The sequence below is a fragment of the Pelobates fuscus genome, chromosome 13, assembly GCF_036172605.1.
Source record: "Pelobates fuscus isolate aPelFus1 chromosome 13, aPelFus1.pri, whole genome shotgun sequence".
NCBI lineage: Eukaryota > Metazoa > Chordata > Amphibia > Anura > Pelobatidae > Pelobates > Pelobates fuscus.
In genome coordinates, this window is record NC_086329.1 from 15296798 (window position 1) to 15315176 (window position 18379).

Here is an 18379-nt window from a genome sequence, read left to right on the forward strand (position 1 = left end):
TAAAGAAGGACAATGAACAACCCCACTGCGGGTAGGATGATAATAGTTAAAAAGTATTTGGTTTAAAATGTTATTTGGTGCATACCATTGAGAGAGGCAGCTTTCTTCTCCCCTTTTTCTGGCTTCCCAGAAGAAGGCTCCATATGAGTAGGCTGTTCTTTAAGATGCTCCGTTCTTACAGACACGGAATTCTTCAGACTCATCTGGAGTTGACTTGTATACTTTTCATGCTAAAAAAAATACACAGTTTATTAAACCTTATCTGCCTTAAAATTTTAAATAAAACCCTTTGGAATGTCTGTACATTCAATAGAAATAGAACCCTACTTAAAAAAATGAAATAAAATAATATAAACTTATGAAATAATGGAAAAATCTTATGGTAGTTACCAAAATCACTCTCAACCTGGCATTATTCAGATTAGCATCAGTTTTTATTCAGTATGGACATATTAAAATAAAAAGTAAAAAAGTAAATGAAATACAAAAAGTGCAGTGTAAGGGCATTTCATTTTATTATTGAGACTTCACAAACACATTGCTGTTAAATGTAAGAGACCTTTAAATAAACTAACACAAATTACGGGAGGTAACGGTTCTCCTTAAGCAATATAAAATCGTTTACCTCAAAAACGTTCCACTTTAACCACACTAAATTTCAATAAATCTCCCCAAAAAAAGACAAAGATCGTCAGGAAGAACTGTTAAAATACTTCCTTTTACTGTGCTGAAATTTCATTACAACGGGGAAGACACAGGAAAACAGCAGGATGTGTTTCACGCATTAACAAGACTGATGCAATAACAGAATTCACACACAAACACACACACACGATACATACCTTAAGTGCCTCCTCTGGGACTTTGTGCTGAGTCTGTTCTAGAACATAATGATTAATATGTAAAGCATTTGCTAAGGAAAACATCTTATATTGTAATAAACCTAGCACAGTCTTCAAAATAGAATATATGCACTACAGATTGTATGAGTGGAACTGGAATGGAGACTGGACTACATATCATCCAATCACAGGGGTCTGTGGGAGGTAGATTAGACCTCAGAGAGATCCTCATTGGTGGAGACTCTTCCTGGTCTAGCAGTGGTGTCCTGCTGCATGTCTGTGGAGTAACAGCACCAGCATATAATTCATATATTTATTGTATATTTTTAAAGCCTTTAACCATTTAATTTTTCAAAATGGGGTGGGTGGAGACACTTTTAACTTAGAGAATTAATTTAAAATATCCTGCAATATACATTTCCCACAAACCTCCCCAGCTACAGCAATCCACTATCTATCATTTTACTGTTCAGTACACCCAATAATCCTAAGTAATTGTGTTTCTATTATTAGTTTAAATTCCTTTTACAAAATAGACCGTATTGGCAGAATGCCACTAGGAGGAGCCATCTTAATTATGAGCTACAATAAGAGTATACGATTACTTCTCCCTATTAAGGTGAATTGTTCTTTTCCACTCTATTCTCAATGGCTGGTTCTTGCAGCCTTATATGTAAGAGAAGTTGAGGTGAATAATCCTAATGTTCCCTCCAATGGCCATTGGAGTAACTAGAAATCTCCATTTCTCTAAATATACATAGGGATTAAGGAGAGAGCGCAGGTAACTTTTTTTTCTCTTTGGTTTTTACTATATATTGGGGCTGATGTGTACTGTGGTCGTTGCTGCCGCCCAGGAGTGATGGGAGTGAGCGCAGGACTTATCTTTTTGTATTAATAATCCTAAATGTGATGGTAATTATTTATTTTTTGCCTCCCATGCCAATAAACTGCTCTATGCAGAGGTGAAATAATTACTGAATTGTACACCAAATATCTGTAACATAGTAATAGTCGCACAGACTGAACACCAAACTCAGGCTATGTGTAGTTTTAATAAATGCATTTAATTTGTTGCTAAAGAGATTTGTGCTCTGTGATACCACGGGTCTCCAGCAGAGGGACTAGCGTACAAAAAGAAACTGCCTTTGAGGGCATTAGTGGGTGTTTTGGTAACCAATGCAACTGGCTTTACAGAAAACTACTAAAGAAACAAACAAAAAAAACAAAAAAAACATTAACCCATTCAAGGTGCTGTGTTGAGGAACAGAAGTAGATTCAGTTACAAATTACCACAAAAAAGAAATGAAAGGAGCCTCAATGTCTCTCCCCATTGTACAACCAACTCTTTAATTTCCTGACAATTATATACCCCCTTCTTCCCTCAGTTTTACAATTCTAAGATCCACTAAAAGGACAACTATCATCAAATTTCATTTTTAAAAAGGTATATAATATTTGATTAAACTTAAAGGAACACTATAGTGACAGGAATACAGACATGTTTGCCTGTCAATATACCTGTAATATAACTATTTAGGCACCGGCCCCCTGCACCCTATGTAAAAGGTGATGTAACAAAATCCCTCGCTGCTTGCAGTAGTTATGGGAATTTTTCTCACAGTGGTTATGGTGTGATCACGGTACTAGCATTGTATTCCAACCAAGAACACGCTCCTAGACTCTGGTTACCCTGCGACTATGGCCCCTGGAGTGCATTACCTGCTAAATACTCTATTTCTGCATCTTGGATGTTAAAAACTATGTCTGGCCCTTTAACTCTGCTGGGAAAGAACCCGTTATTTTAAAACCGGTGTGACCAACTGCCATTTTCCACTGGCTTTCCATGTGCCAAACTGCCATGTTCCTCTGGCTTATGGAGAAGCCTGCTTGCCAGCTGTATCACTACTAGCTCTCTCCAGCTACCCTGCTACACCTTCTGGAAGGAGAGCCCCAGCTATACGCTCCTGGAGGAGGGAGCCCCGCTCTACAGGACCTTGAGTTGGAGCTCTGCCGTGGTCTCCAGTACTGGGAAGGAGGATGCCCAGACGGTAGATACCTTACTCCATAGGGGTAACCGTCACATTTGGTGGCAGTGGTGGGATGGTCCTTTTATCCCAGGAGACATGCGGATCAGATGGAAAACCGATATGAGCAACTAAAAAGGACAACTCTCAAGGACCTACTGGAAAGCCGTGGAGGAATTCCTAGCAGCCGTCCTAAAAAAGAGAGCTGATTGCGGAGCTACAGCGACTGGGTCGTAACTCCACCATGTCAGAACCCTTTATGCCCACTGGGGACAAAATTAGTCTGAGAAAGGCTGGCGATTTATGGGCCAAATCCGTCCAAGGACCGGATCGAGCCATACTCACCATACTAGCTGGCAAGCTATCCGGGAAAGCCTTAAAAGCCTTTCGGGCAATCCCAGCGGACGAGGTAACCCAATATCACCTCAAAGACACTTTACTCAAGCGGTACGCCTGGCTGATGAATATGCGGATCGCAGACGCCTAGACCCTGCATCGTCCCGATCTCAACCCCGAGTGGAGCCTCGGGCCCCATTGTACACAGGCCAACCAGAGTTCAGGGCCCCTATTCCACCCGCCCCACTCGTTATACTGGTCCCCCCAGACATGGGTCAGAGAATTCGAGGGTGAAGTGTCACTGATGCCACAATACAGGACACCTGATGGCCAATTGCCCTAGAAGTCAACCCAGATCTTCCTGGAACAACTCCCCGTCGGTGCCAGCTCCTGCGACCTCCCATACCCCAGCCGCCCACTGCGTAGACACAGAGACTCACCCCAAGGAATATATGGGGGTAATCTATGAGGTCAACCCTATCTATGCCGACTCCGAGGATAACAGACAGCAGCATCGACAGCAGGTCAGGGTCGATGGACAAATCGCCCAAGGGTTACGGGACACTGCGGCCACTATCACGCTGGTACAGAAAACTTGGTTCCCGCTCATAAGCATACCGGCCAAACCGTGGCTGGTGGATCCGTATTTAGTTTGCCTACTGCCCGCGTCCACTTAGACTGGGGAGCCGGATCCGGTTCAGTGAAAGTCTGGATAATGGATGGTTTACCAGCAGAAGTCCTTCTGGGCTAAAGAAGGCGTTTCATGTAAATATGTTAAAAGAATATGTAGAGCGGCCAGAGGAAATATATCCGCTGTATGTAGCCCTGCTACTGAGGACCCTGACACTCTGCCCCTACCTGACCTGTTAGAAAAGGGGTTACCCACAGATCTCCTTAGCCAGGTCAAATTAGAGAACAAACTCAGTCCCACTGAGGAGGGAGCAGCTACATGCCCTATTACAAGCTAAGAGTCGCACCTTCTCCCAGGAACCTGGATACACTACCCTCACAACTCACTCAAAAACTCTGTATATTGATTTTAAAAAATTTTTTTTTTTTAGAAAATGTCACTTTTTGTCTGGTTGAGCAGCCATGTTGGGCCAGACTCGAGTGGTATCTGACGAACTACTGCTCAACCTAACTTGCTTCCGCTGTGTGAAATTACAGCCACAGCAAGTTAGTTTGAGCAGCAGTTAGTCAGACACACAGCCTAACATTTTTACTCCTGAATATATGTCAAAGATCGCTGCCCGGAAGAGTGCAGTTCTAGGAACAGCTATGATATATAAAAATGAGTGAACACAATAAAAAGTATTGGTTTTAGCAGCAAATACTAAATTTAGTCTCTGAGTGAGATTAGCATCCAAACTATGACTCGCAGGGGTGGCCGAGCCCCCTGGTGGGCCGGCCCTGCGACCCTGGTATGTACGCCACTGTATAAACCCCATAATTCATAATTCTCATCCAGCGTTTATGAGAATTACAGTATAACAAATAGAAGTGATTTAAACCTGCTCCAAAGATCCCTGCCCATGGGAATTAAATCACACAAAGAACATTGTCAGGTAAAAGAATAAATATTACACCTGGCACGGACCATTTCAACTGACAAATAGAAATGAGAAACCCTAATCTTCTTTACTGTGAATTCGATCTGTCATTACACAATAAACCCGCACAAGGAAACACAGGCATTTATTCCAAGGGTGTTGTAATCAAACTGAAAACACAGCGACAAAATAATAAAGCTTAAAAAGGATATCGTAGCCAAATCGTATGACATCATTTAGCTTCAGCTTAATATATATCTGGTCCGGAATCCTCTCGTCATTTACAAAGGTCTGTGTTAGAAGACAAAAAAAAAAAAAAAAATATTAATTAAAGTTGATAATCTGCATAACGACACAAACCAGATTTGAAACATGTACCGTGTGTCAAAAACCTCTGGAAACACATTCACTATAGCATACAACACCCATAATGCTTAGCTCTGGGAGTTCTAGGCCCCAAACGGGGTTCATCCCAGAATTCCATTTAACCTCACTCCACAGCTGACAAGTTTTCGATTCAAGGAAAGTAAATTAAATACTTAAAATGAAGAAAATTAAAATATGGGGGGAAAAAAACTAAAGGGGAGGAGCTAATGAAAACAGAAAATTGTTAAGTAATCACATGTCTTTTTAAATAGCACATTTCACATAGTGTTTATTTATAGCATTTATTTAAAGACAATATATTCCAACTTTAAACCTCCAACAGGCAGCTGTTCAAGCAGGCGTAAAAGCCATCAGTAGCCTTGCTCACTAAATTAAAAGCCAGATTCACGAAACTATTCATTTAATAAGCTTTCAAGCTGTGCAGGGTAAACGTGTAAATTTTTTTATTAATCGTACGTATAAACCGGTAAAGTTATACTAAATAGTATTTACAGTCAGTGCTTATATTTTCGTCATTTAGAATGATTCTACGTATTAAAGGGACACTATAGTCACCTGAACAACTTTAGCTTAATGAAGCAGTTTTGGTGTATAGAACATGCCCCTGCAGCCTCACTGCCCAATCCTCTGCCATTTAGGAGTTAAATCCCTTTGTTTATGAACCCTAGTCACACCTCCCTGCATGTGACTTGCACAGCCTTCCATAAACACTTCCTGTAAAGAGAGCCCTATTTAGGCTTTCTTTATTACAAGTTCTGTTTAATTAAGATTTTCTTTATCCCCTGCTATGTTTATAGCTTGCTAGACCCTGCAAGAGCCTCCTGCATGTGATTAAAGTTCAATTTAGATATTGAGATACAATTATTTAAGGTAAATTACATCTGTTTGAAAGTGAAACCAGTTTTTTTTTTCATGCAGGCTCTGTCAATCATAGCCAGGGGAGGTGTGGCTAGGGCTGCATAAACAGAAACAAAGTGATTTAACTCCTAAATGACAGTGAATTGAGCAGTGAAATTGCAGGGGAATAAACTATACACTAAAACTGCGTATTTAGCTAAAGTAATTTAGGTGACTATAGTGTTCCTTTAAAATGAAAAAATATAATATAGTGTAGTATTTAATAATTCCAAAGTGGAAAAGTATAAATCCGGTGTCCTTCCAGTGATTGCCTTCCAGAGGGTACAGGTGGCTTTGTCCTTCTGATGATAGCCTGCGTGATACATAGTAACTATCTGTTCAACTGGCAATTAACAGTATACCTGATAAGCCAGTTTGTTTTGGAAAAGGTGTACAAACTATGGCTTTCCTAAAATTTTAATTTTTGTGATTGTAACATTATTTCCGAATTTCGTTCAGGAGCCTGGCGTAAGATGCTAAGAGCATGAGACGCAGTACGTACATGCATGGGGTAGTCTATAAACAAATAACATGATTGCAATCATTAAATCAACTGAATACATTTATATAAAGCATGCAGTGTGTACATGTGGCTTTCCAACAAGAAAAACTGAGAAACACTTACTCCATTTAAACTCCCAAGGTCCTTCACGAGATGCTCGTCTTTGTTACTGTCGTAGTTGATTACAGCATGCTGTTTATCCACACTGCGGGACTGAGAGAAGGTACAGATCTATAATTCATCAGGTAATGTCAACAATCCGAGGAGACATTGTAACTCACCACCAAGTACCATATTGAACCTGCATGCACTCAAGCTGAGATTCGAGCATTTAAAAATGCACGTTTCTAAATGTGTAATATGGTAATATATTGTATCAGTCAGACTATGGGAAGTCCTTGAGTCAATATTAAAGAGAACTTGTGTTTTATAATGTTATAGTTCAGGGGCATATATCTTTGGTCTCATTGAATACCTCTTATAATAAGCTGAATCTCTATATAGCATGGCTGATTTGGTTATTAAAACAAAATTTTAAAAATATGCAGAACATTTTTCATTTGGATGATCCAACTCCCCTTATCTAGACAAAGGAAACTGTACCTGTAATTCTAACTTGCCCCAACCACGTCACCAACACTAACCCGACCCCCTTAACTCGAACCTTAGTGTCTTTTTAAATTTTGGTATAGCCATTAAATTCAGCTAAGCGGTTTTAAAATAAGTCTTAATATAATGAATAAAGAACATCAGACAAAGTTCATCAGGTAAACCGAAGAGATGCAAATGATTTGTATGAGTTAGAGAATAATTTGAGTGAATGTATGTTTGGCCTTGTGAATGATCATTAACAAAAACTGATCAGATCTAGTTCAAACAGAAAAAAACAACTATGGTTATAAGCTCAAAGGTTGTGTAAAAGGTTTACGCAAGTTTAAGTTGAATTTCCATGTTTTGTTCAATGGTGTAAATCACAATTAAGTGACAGATTCCCTCTTAGAACAGTCTGTAGATACTTGTAACAAGTGTTTGATGGGAGAACAATGAGTTGCAATGTCAAACAAACAAGTTTATTGTAAAAAATAAATAAAATAATAATTGAGAAACGTGTAAGCACAGGTTAAATTAGTAATTTAGCTGACAAGAGGTCCCTTGAATTGATAAATGGAGACGTATCTATAGTGCTTTGTTTTTTCACTTCCCCAAAGCAAAACCGCAAGAATAATATTTCATGGATTTATAGCAGCACAAAGGGATGGGTGTATTGTTTGAACGTAGCAAAGTCCTCCCAACATGTAAATGCAAAACGTATGATATGATGGGCTTAAAGAAACAATAAGCAGTCCATTCAAATAAATCACCTCATCACACAATATGACAATGCTGCGTGAACATTTATGTAACTTAAAGCCGCTCTGTCACCCCCCAACCCACCTATAAAACTTTGTTAAATTACTCACATCGACTGTGATGGAATTTCTCTGAAATTCCAACACAGTCAGAAGATCTACTTTGTCATATGTATTTTAACTTCACTTGACAAAACGCGGAGCTATTGCTGTCAAGTTTCATAAGAAAAATGGCATTGTCTAGGAAGGATCCCGCAGTCTCAGACATCAGTTTTGTATTGCGCTGATGTGGACTCCTGGCAGATAAAGAGGGCACCGGAGCTGAATAGGGTCTCATTAATGGAGATGCTGGTAGTGAGTTACAACTTCAGGTAAAAAACAAACAAAAAAAAAAAACTACCTTCACCCCAGAGCCACCATACATGAAGTGGCAATGTCAACATCAAGGGGTCTTTGCAAAATATGATAGAGAGATAGAGATATATAGAGATAGATCCTTTGCACGGTCACCTTATTTTACATGAGATAGATTAGCGAGATAGAACAGACAAAGTTTTTTTTTTTCCTTCTTTTAAATGGAGTGTTCCCATTTCTGGTTAAGTCACTGGGCTAAAAATCAAGTCATCTCACCTTTATTCCATCACCGGACAAGTCTCCACGTTTTAGCTCTGGCCCACCTCCTGACCCAAATACTTGTCATTGAAACCAATGATTCTCCTTGAGAAGCACTCATTTCTGCTTTGAACTACAGTTTAAAGTGAGTGGGGCAAGAAAGCCTCCTGGATGGTCTATTTGACAAACAAGTGATGTTACTAAATGCTTTATAAAAGACAATTTCTCTTGAGATCTCCTCTATGATAAAATACGCCAGAGGTTCTTTAAGGGACAGGAGCATCCCTTAATGTAATAATCCCTTAATGCATTGTTATTAGATAGTGTGTGTATGTGTTTATAGGACTCAGGGCTCAAATGTCATTGTAAGTAGGAAACATTCAGCAAAAAAAAAAAAAAAAAAAAAGGCACAATGAAACAAGAAACCGGTAAAGAATAACTAAGGAAGGAACTAAGGTTTACTAGGTGTTAGATGTGCTCGTCATATATTGCATAACATACTCCTTTTATTAGATCATCATGGATATTTTTTGTCTTTCAAATCACCGCAGAACAGAAAACCACACAGATCTGTATTTTTATAGGCTTAAATTGTGTAGACATTTTATATATTATTCAATAAACATTCTGTGACTGTAATTTAGTCGGTTAATTATTGTTATATTTCTGTGTTTGTACTGACTTGGCCATCAGAGTAGGGATAGTGGGGAGGGGAGGAATCAATCATCTGACTCAACCATTGACCTGTGTACACTAAATAAACCGTGTCACGTGACCTCCTTCAGCTAGTGCGCAATATAACAACAACTTTTACAGTTTCTGCTGGACACAGAATTAATCTGAAAGTAACCGTATCTTCAATTAAATTTCTATTACAATACAGTACAGACCGTACTTTCACTTGTAGAGGAGCATAGCAAACATTGAGCCTGCACCGATCAAAAAGGACAATTCAAGTTCTAATGTGGTTTACTTCCATAGTTGCAACAGTGGCAACATCTATGTGGTTGAGGAAAATGAAATCGGTACATGGACCCATAGAGACTGCGTTCCTCCAGGGAGTACTACAGTAAACAAAAGAAAGTCACCACAGTCATCTGTGGTTATAATCTGAATGCTCCACGTCCAATGAACAGAAAGATTAACTACGGCACTTCAGTGTTATGTTAGCAGCAATTCTATGGTTCTTAGGTAAACCTTGCTGATCCAAGACAGTGCAGCATAGAAATACAATGGGGTCATGTTGCAGAGAGTAACATGGAGAGGTGGAATGGTCATACAGGAAAAGGCGTGTGCACCCTAAAGCACAAACACACGCCGCATGAGCCGACAGGTGAGATCCGGAGAGGAGATTCACGTCCTGGGGAATATCTCCCAAGATTTCCACCCCCCCCAAAAATAAAATAATATACACACACTATATATATATATATATATATATATATATATATATATATATATATATATATATATATATACACATACACATACACACACATATAGATCGGATTTATGTTACTTGTTATTAAATAATATCGATTTTTTTCTACAAAGACCTGAGAATGCATCTCTTTCCTTCTTGCTATATATATATATATATATATATATATATATATATATACACACACACACATATATATATATATATATATATACACAAGCGTACACACACACTGACACACATACTAAGACACACAGACACTCACATTCACAGACAGACACATAAAAAAAAAGTGTGAGTACCTGGAGTACCTGGAGAGCTGGTGTTGACCTGGGGTCCAGTGGGGCGGGCGCCTGTCTCCATATCAGACGCGGCAAGAGAGCTGTGTCCTCTCTGCTCATGCTGGGAGCCGGAATATGACATCATATTAGGGCTCCCGGCACCAGCAAACAGCGCGCGGCAAGAGGGAGCAGAGAGGAGACAGCTCTCTCGCCGCGTCTGATATGGAGACAGGCGCCCGCCGGGGGGGGGTGGGGGGAGGTCCGTAACCTCTTGGCACCCCCCATGACAGGGGGAACACGTTTGTCATTTGAGTGACTGCAGGAACAGTGTTCCTGCTAAAAAAAAGTGCAGAACTCAATCCATAGACGGGCTGCAGGGATTAGGGTGTGCCCAGGCACAATAGGCACACCCCGTGCGCACGCCTATGCATACAGGACAGTAAGTGCGTAACAGGAAAGTATATGTGTGCATATATTATTTACCATGGTTTACGGTGTGTCAGTTTCATCATGTTTATTGTAACAAAGAGAGTGCTCTACACATCTACGGTAATTAGTCTTGGGTGGCATCACTGGGGATTTCCTCAATGGGTGAGAGAATAATGAGGGTCTGAAAAATATGTGAATTGGCATTGCCTCCATGCCATCCCCATGGCTGGATTACACAGTGCAGAGCATGGTTAGTACTGGATTCAATGTTGCAATCACACAGTGTAGAGAGCTCTGTATGATCTACAAATGTTGGGGTTGGGTTAGGGATAGTTTAGGGGACTTAGAGAGGAATTTGTATTGGGGAAGGGCTCTCAGAGTACTAGTCCCCTAAATACTTTAATGTGGCCCATGGCCTTCCATCCTAGTTTGAGTAGGACAGTCTCGGAACAGAGAAGTATGGCGGAGTTCCAGGCGTACCTCTTTATGAAAGATTGCAGATGGCTCGACCTACATGAGCATATGATTAGGCTCTCATGTAATGTGTTAGAGCAGACTGACTGTTGGGGGAACCAGAAAGTATTTTTATTTTTTTTTAGTAGTTTGTGTTTTTTGTTTTTTATTCTTTATTTTGAGACAAGCATTCAAAGAGACACATTCGTTACAATGTCATGTAGGCTTGTCGGAAATTTTACATTAAATATGCGTAAAACAATTCAATGCCAAAAAATTTATATTTTGCAAAGGTATGTCAAAGTGTAAAGTGGTGGCAGTTATTTTGAGTAGCAGTGCCAGGACGACGGTCCCCCATGGGTGCTCAGAAAACAGCAGGGCCGGATTAACATAGGGGCTGATGGAGCTGCAGCTACACACTACTCTTAGGTTTGCCACCTGACTGGTATTTTACTGACACAGCCAGTGTTTGAGGCTGCCTGGCCATGCCGGTATTGCAGTAATACCGGCAATACAAATTCAGGTATTTTTCTCAAAATAAATGGAGATTACTCTGCAATACCAGCACCGGCCAGTAGGGGTCACGGTGTGTGGAGAGAGGCAGGGATAGGAAGTTACAGCATATCCCTCCCTGCCTCTCTACTACTCACTGATCAGTGGGGGAGCAGAGTCCAGACAGCAGCTCCCAGCCTGCAGAGACAGACTACAGCTCAGGTAAGTGAGGGATGGGGGAAAGGCAGCAGGGACACATGGGGACGCTGAGACACATGGGGACGCTGAGACACATGGGGACGCTGAGACACATGGGGACGCTGAGACACATGGGGACGCTGAGACACATGGGGACGCTGAGACACATGGGGACGCTGAGACACATGGGGACGCTGAGACACATGGGGACGCTGAGACACATGGGGACGCTGAGACACATGGGGACGCTGAGACACATGGGGACGCTGAGACACATGGGGACGCTGAGACACATGGGGACATTGGGAGACATTGGGACACGGAGACACTATGTCCCCATTTCTCCCAGTGTCCCCATGTCCCCCATGTCCCCCATCCAGTGTCGCTAGTGTCTCAGTGTCCCCAAGTCTCCCAGTGTCTGTGTCCATGTCTCTCAGTGTGCCTAGTGTCCCCATGTCTATGTCCACAACTGTCCCCATGTCTCCCAGTGTCCCCAAGTGTCTGTCTCCCAGCCAGTGTCCCCTAGTCTCCCAGTGTCTGTGTTCCCATGTCTCTGTGTCCCTAGTGTCTTAGTGTCCCCAAATGTTTCAGTGTCCCCATGTCTCCCAGTGTCTGTGTTCCTAGTGTCCCCATGTCTCCCAGTGTCCCTATATGTCCCAGTGTCCACATGTCTATGTCCACAACTGCTCCCATGTCTCCCAGTGTCCCCTAGTCTCCCAGTGTATGTGTTCCCATGTCTCTGTGTCCCTAGTGTCTTAGTGTCCCCAAATGTTTCAGTGGCCCCATGTCTCCCTGTCTCAGTGTCCCCGGGTCTCTCAGTGTCCCCGGGTCTCTCAGTGTCCCCGGGTCTCTCAGTGTCCCCAGTATCCTAGTGACATGGGGACACACAGACATTGGGACACTGGGAGAAATGGGGACACCGAGACACTGGGAGACTAGGGGACTGGGCGACATGGGGACACTGTGACACTGGGTGACTTGCGAGACTGAGACACTTGGAGCAATCCATCTATACAGCAGAATCAAACTGTGAGTAGTTTGTTGGTGATTTTACAGAATTTTCTCTGATGTCACTCCTTGTGATTATACAAATGATTAAGGCTGGTATTTTTTTTTCCCAAGAAAGGTGGCAACCCTAACTACTCTTCACATACTCTTGCTTAAAGGAGCACTATAGGGTCAGGAACACGATCATGTATTTCTGACCCTATTATGTTAAAACCACCACCCTGGCCCCTTCTTGCCTCCCTAAGTATAGTAAATATAACTTGTATAGTCTGCAGCTGCTGGCTCTGCCTCTGAACTGACTGTCTGCTGACATCATCAGAAGTGGTGGTCTGAGCAAATTACAATACTTCCCCATAGGATTGGCTGAGACTGTCAACTAGGCAGATCAGAGGCAGAGCCAGCACAAGTCCAACATAGCCCTGGCCAATCAGCATCTCCACATAAAGATAAATTGAATCAATGCATATCTATGAGGAAAGTTCAGTGTCTGCATGCAGAGGGTGGAGACACTGAATGGCAGTGCTGCACACTAGGCAGTACTGCCCCAGGAAGCACCTCTAGCAGCCATCTAAGGAGTGGCCAGTGGAGTTATTTTCTCTGAAAAGACAGTGTTTACTGCAAAAGGCCTGAATGGAATGATTCTACTTACCAGAACAAATACAATAAGCTGTAGTTGTTCTGGTGACTATAGTGTCCCTTTAAGTATGGAAGCTTAAGAGGGATGTATGGGAACAAAACTTGTGTGGACTGGCTGACAATAAAATTAGTTTAGGTAATGCAGACGTTGGTCTCTCTAACACTGTGGCATGTCCCCTTTCTTTTATACACTTACTACATATACCTTTTCTCTTTCTCAGACTATATACCAGAAACTTCTGCCTGCTAGTAAGAAGGTAAGGAGACAAGTGGACGAGCGAGTGCTAGGGGACAGTCCTTAGAAAGCATGGAGTGAGCGCATCATTAGACGCATTTATGTCAAGCTCAGGGTGCTGCCTGCATAGTATGCCCTTAGTTGGACAGCCTACAGGATTGGCGGGCAGCCTGACATGCATTCATGCCAGGCTGTCCTTCAAATTCTTTGGACAGGCATGCCCCCTTTTTGGGCATGTTCTCCCCTTTTGGCAGGTCTGGTCACGTGATTCGCACCAGTGTCCCACCCTTTTACCCTCCCTGCCCATTGACTTCCTGCTTCACTGGACACGGCTGTTAGGGGGTATGGATTTACTTGAAAGATGAAAGCATAAATTAGAGAGAGATTAGCATAGAGTATGTGTTTTCTCAGAGCTGCATCCTATGAGTTTCCCTCCAGCACCATCTCCATCAGATACACGACGCTTGGGAGGTATGACTGTTTTAGTGTTTTTGGTCGATAAGATTCCGTAATTAGGCCCCTCATAATTGTCAGCACCAGGCCCAGTGTGCTCTTAATCCGGCCCTGGAAAACAGTGTACATGCACAAAAGGCAAAGCACAGACATGCAATAAACCCTGAAGTAAACGTAAAACGGCTCCAGAGAAAGGTACAATACACCATGCAAGAGTTTACAAAAAAAAACCAGCTTGCTCCTTAATAAAATCAAAGCTAACAAACAACAAAAAAATAGAATAAATGTTTGAGAGAAATTTCTTAAGGGATTTGACGAAGGAGTTAAACAACCAACAACCCTTGGCTGGGGTTTGTTCTATTGTTTTTCCTAAAGATAAAAGGTAGAATAAACATTGACACAATCAATAGTTTGCCTGTGCTACAGATACTATGGGGTGGAGGGCGGGTGGCTCAATTACCTGAATACAGAGCTGCATTACTGGACACGCAGTCATGACTTAAGGGGGGCTGTCGCTCGGGGGTCTGGGGGACTTTGATAGATGATGACATTATCACAACTTGTTCAAGTTACAATTAAAAACACTTAGAGATGGTTACTAACTGAAGTGAGAATTGTTGGAAACGCAAATTTGATTAAAAGTGAATTTAAAATTCAAACCAGCTGTGCAATTTAGTTTTTTTTACCCTCTAGTCTGCGCGGGGACTGGTTTTAAGCACAGGTTTCTAGATTCACGGCAATGCCATCTTGGAATTTTTCTAGTACCAACTTTCCTTATGCAAAACTGCATAAAAATAAATAAAATAAATTAGCAGGGGGTAGGGGGCGGGGGCTGGAGGGGAGACTAAGTAAAAAAAATAGATCCAAATAGCTTAACTAGAAAACTTATCCAAACAGCTGTGTTCATCTAGTTCTGGCTTAGATTTGAAATTCACTTTCAATTCCTCACAATTCTTAACTTTAGTTCCTCTCCACGTAAAAGCAGCATTCCCTGGTTCAAAAACAGGAAGATGTTACTGTATGGCTTTTCTCAAAACGCCAAGTCAAAATTGAAATAATAATAAAAAATAAAACAAAGTGTTTGCGTGTCTATTGTGTATCTAGCTATATGTAAAGAGACCAGTTCGGGGGCTCATACGGTCTCCAGTGCAATATCACAGAACCCACCACCACAGACCAGGGCACAAGGTAAAACGGTTTGTTCCAATGTCTGTTCAGTTTTCAATTCAAACATGCCTAAGAATTAAATAAATAACTACAATAATAATAATAATAATAATAATAATAATAATGAGAAATCCCAGAAAGCAGGGATTGTATTTCATAAGATTTGAAGCATCTCACGTTACAGCTGTCCTTAAACATTTTCCGCCATGGTTTGTAGGTCACGCAGAAACGTTTCTCTCGTGTTTAGTCATAGCTGGTAATAATTATAAAATACAGAGTAAGTGACACAGACTGAGTCACGTTATCTCCACCTTTAAATAAACAAGTAGAACACATCAAAGAATATAAAATAAGTCTGTGTCTTCGTTCAGCACTAGACTTGTCAAACGGGTTCCTGGGAAAATAACGAATTACAAATGCTGAAGGACTTAAGCAATAAACAGTGCTTAGCATAATTGGTTAACAGACCCACAATTATCAAAAGGTCCTCCTATTGTCCACAGCAAGTTGGACAGGACAGAACTGACTCCAGTCTCTACTTTTGTGAATTAAGTACAGGTGTACAAGAGCTGCAGGGGACAGCCCCAAATTTGCACTCCCAGTACTGCCTTGGCATGTCTTAATCCAACTATTTAAAAAGTCCTACTTTATACATGGCAATGCTTTTGATCCACATGTTTAAGTAATTATATAAATGTCTCTACTCGCCCTATAATAACACAAGCGACCTAATGAAAGCGCATTTTGATTGCACTCTTACCAAGAAATGATTAGACTTGGGCATGGCGAAAAATTTTGGTTCTTCCTAATTGATTCGGTTCAGATTTACAAAAGATTCTCAAACTGTAAATCAGTTCAAGGTTGGTGTTAAGTGGCAGAAGGCACCGCAAACCTAATCAACCTTTGTGAATGGTGTAGGTAAGAGTTCTTTTTATTAATTTAAAAGAATAAAATTATATATACACACACATTTTATTTTATATATTTTTGCAGAAGTACATTAGGCAAAAGGACAGTTTCTTAAGTACCATAACCACCACAGTTCTTTATCGATTTCATATTTTTGGATAAAATTTTTAAATATTTTTTGTTTCAAAATGTTAAAATGATATCAATATATTAAAAATACTAAAATCCTTTTCAAACTAATAAATCAATTGAAAAGCTTCTCCAAAATTATAAAAATCAAGGGACATATTGATCACGGTGCAAATAATCCGCATTTAGCATCTTCTGGTTTGTGTTAAACGGTTTGGGTGGTTCAACAAAAACGAAGGCTCTCAGCACCTACAGTTCAGTTTCTCTGCTGTGAGTGGGCTAATATTAAAGTGAACTTCACAACACGACAACAATGGTAGGATATGAGTGTAAGTTAGACCATCACTATCAGCCAGCCACTGCTGCATGATATAGGCAAATTCATTTCACTTCCACACTAGCTGAGTGACAGCAGATGGCCTGGGTGTAGTTGTTGAGAAAACACGGATTTGTCAAACTGTTTTATACCTGTTTGACACAATCAAAAGGGGACCCACAATATATTTGCAACATAGACGCTACAATGAGCTGTAGTGGTAATGGTGATTAGAGAGTCTTAAAATGTAAAGTTCTTAAAAAAAAATAGTTCCTCTGATCTAGAACCAGGGAAGCTCCAGATTTGTCCTGGATGATGCTAGTACAAGTTTGATAGCGCAGTGGTAGGATTCTCGGACACATCACGGTTATCTACCACCTTTGGCACATGTCCATCCCCTAATCCTAACTAACAACGTGTGTATCTGCGTGTATATATACACGGCACACAGTGAGAAATGTACGAAAGAGTTTTAAAAAGTCATTACCAGGTGCCATTATTAGACATTAAACCCCATGTCAAGAACCTACCTCAATAAATAATTTGCAATCTTGTTTCTCTAGATCTGTATATTGGTTGCAATTTTGCTAAGCGAGTGATTAAAGCATTGTACGCTGTATGTTGCTGTCACAAGCACTCTGATATGGTGGCTAAGCAACAGGTTCTATTAAAGGAATCAAATGCTGACACTTTTCCCCACACCCAGAATATCCACGAGTTGAACACCTCAGTCAGAAATTATTGTTAAATTAGGCAGCACGAACGCCAACTTTAACTCGGGCTCACATTACACACAATACCGTGCGTGAATGATACTGTCAGTTCCAGGATGGTACATCAATTTATTCAAGTGTGTATGAAATCACTATGAAATAAAAAAAACAAACAGACTATCTACTGACTCAAATACGATGAGTATCCTTCAATCAGAAAACATTATAGGAGGTTTCATGCAGCTTTTAAAGCGGCACAGCTACTTGCATAGTCTTTCTGTAGTTTGCAAAGATCCCCTGAGATCAGTGGTGTTTTTTGGTTTTGTGCTGCCCTTGGCATGACAAAACCTGGGCAACCCCCCCTCTCCCCCCCCCACCTCCCCCATTCAAAGTTCTCTTCCTGTCAGACACACTCCCTCACTGGTGCATGCACTGACAGATGCAAAGTCATTGTCACAGACACTGCTTAACCAACACACATTTCACATTTACACATTCACAGACATACACACTCACTTATTCACAATTATACTCTCTCACAGTTACTGACACACATTCACACTCACAGACAGACACACTCCCTGACAGATGCACACACATACTCACTGACAAACACATACACAGTCACTGAGACATATATACACTCAGTGTCAAACACACACATTCACTGACAGACACACTCTCAGTGACAGATACACACGCTCACTGACAAACACATACACGCTCAGTGATAGACACAAACTCTCACTAACAGCCACAAACACTAACACTAGCAGACACACTAACACTCACAATATTATTTTTTTTCATTTTTACAATTCAATTGATCCAGCCTTTGGCAGTGTTGGAGTGGATGCTTCCCGATGGTCCAGTGGGGCTTGCAAGGCATGCAGGTATAGATGGGCAGGCAGTCACAGGCAGTCATGCAGGCAGGCTCACACTGGAGGCCCTGAGGTAGCTCTGATCTTGCTGCTCAACTCACCCAGAACACTTTATTGAGATGACGTGGTCTGAGTGCTT

At 41.2% G+C, this 18379-nt stretch overlaps 1 protein-coding gene across 1 annotated transcript in view; it reads right to left on the reverse strand.

Annotated features, from left to right (window-relative positions):
• Positions 1–18379, reverse strand: part of CEP170B (centrosomal protein 170B) — a 60603-nt gene that overhangs the window by 30777 nt on the left and 11447 nt on the right. Inside the window, exons 3-6 of the mRNA XM_063440133.1 lie at positions 6662–6751; positions 4965–5043; positions 843–901; positions 86–230 (exon numbers count right to left, since the gene is read on the reverse strand). Coding sequence (XP_063296203.1) covers positions 86–230; positions 843–901; positions 4965–5043; positions 6662–6751 — 373 coding nt within the window. The remainder of the gene's footprint in view (positions 1–85; positions 231–842; positions 902–4964; positions 5044–6661; positions 6752–18379) is intronic.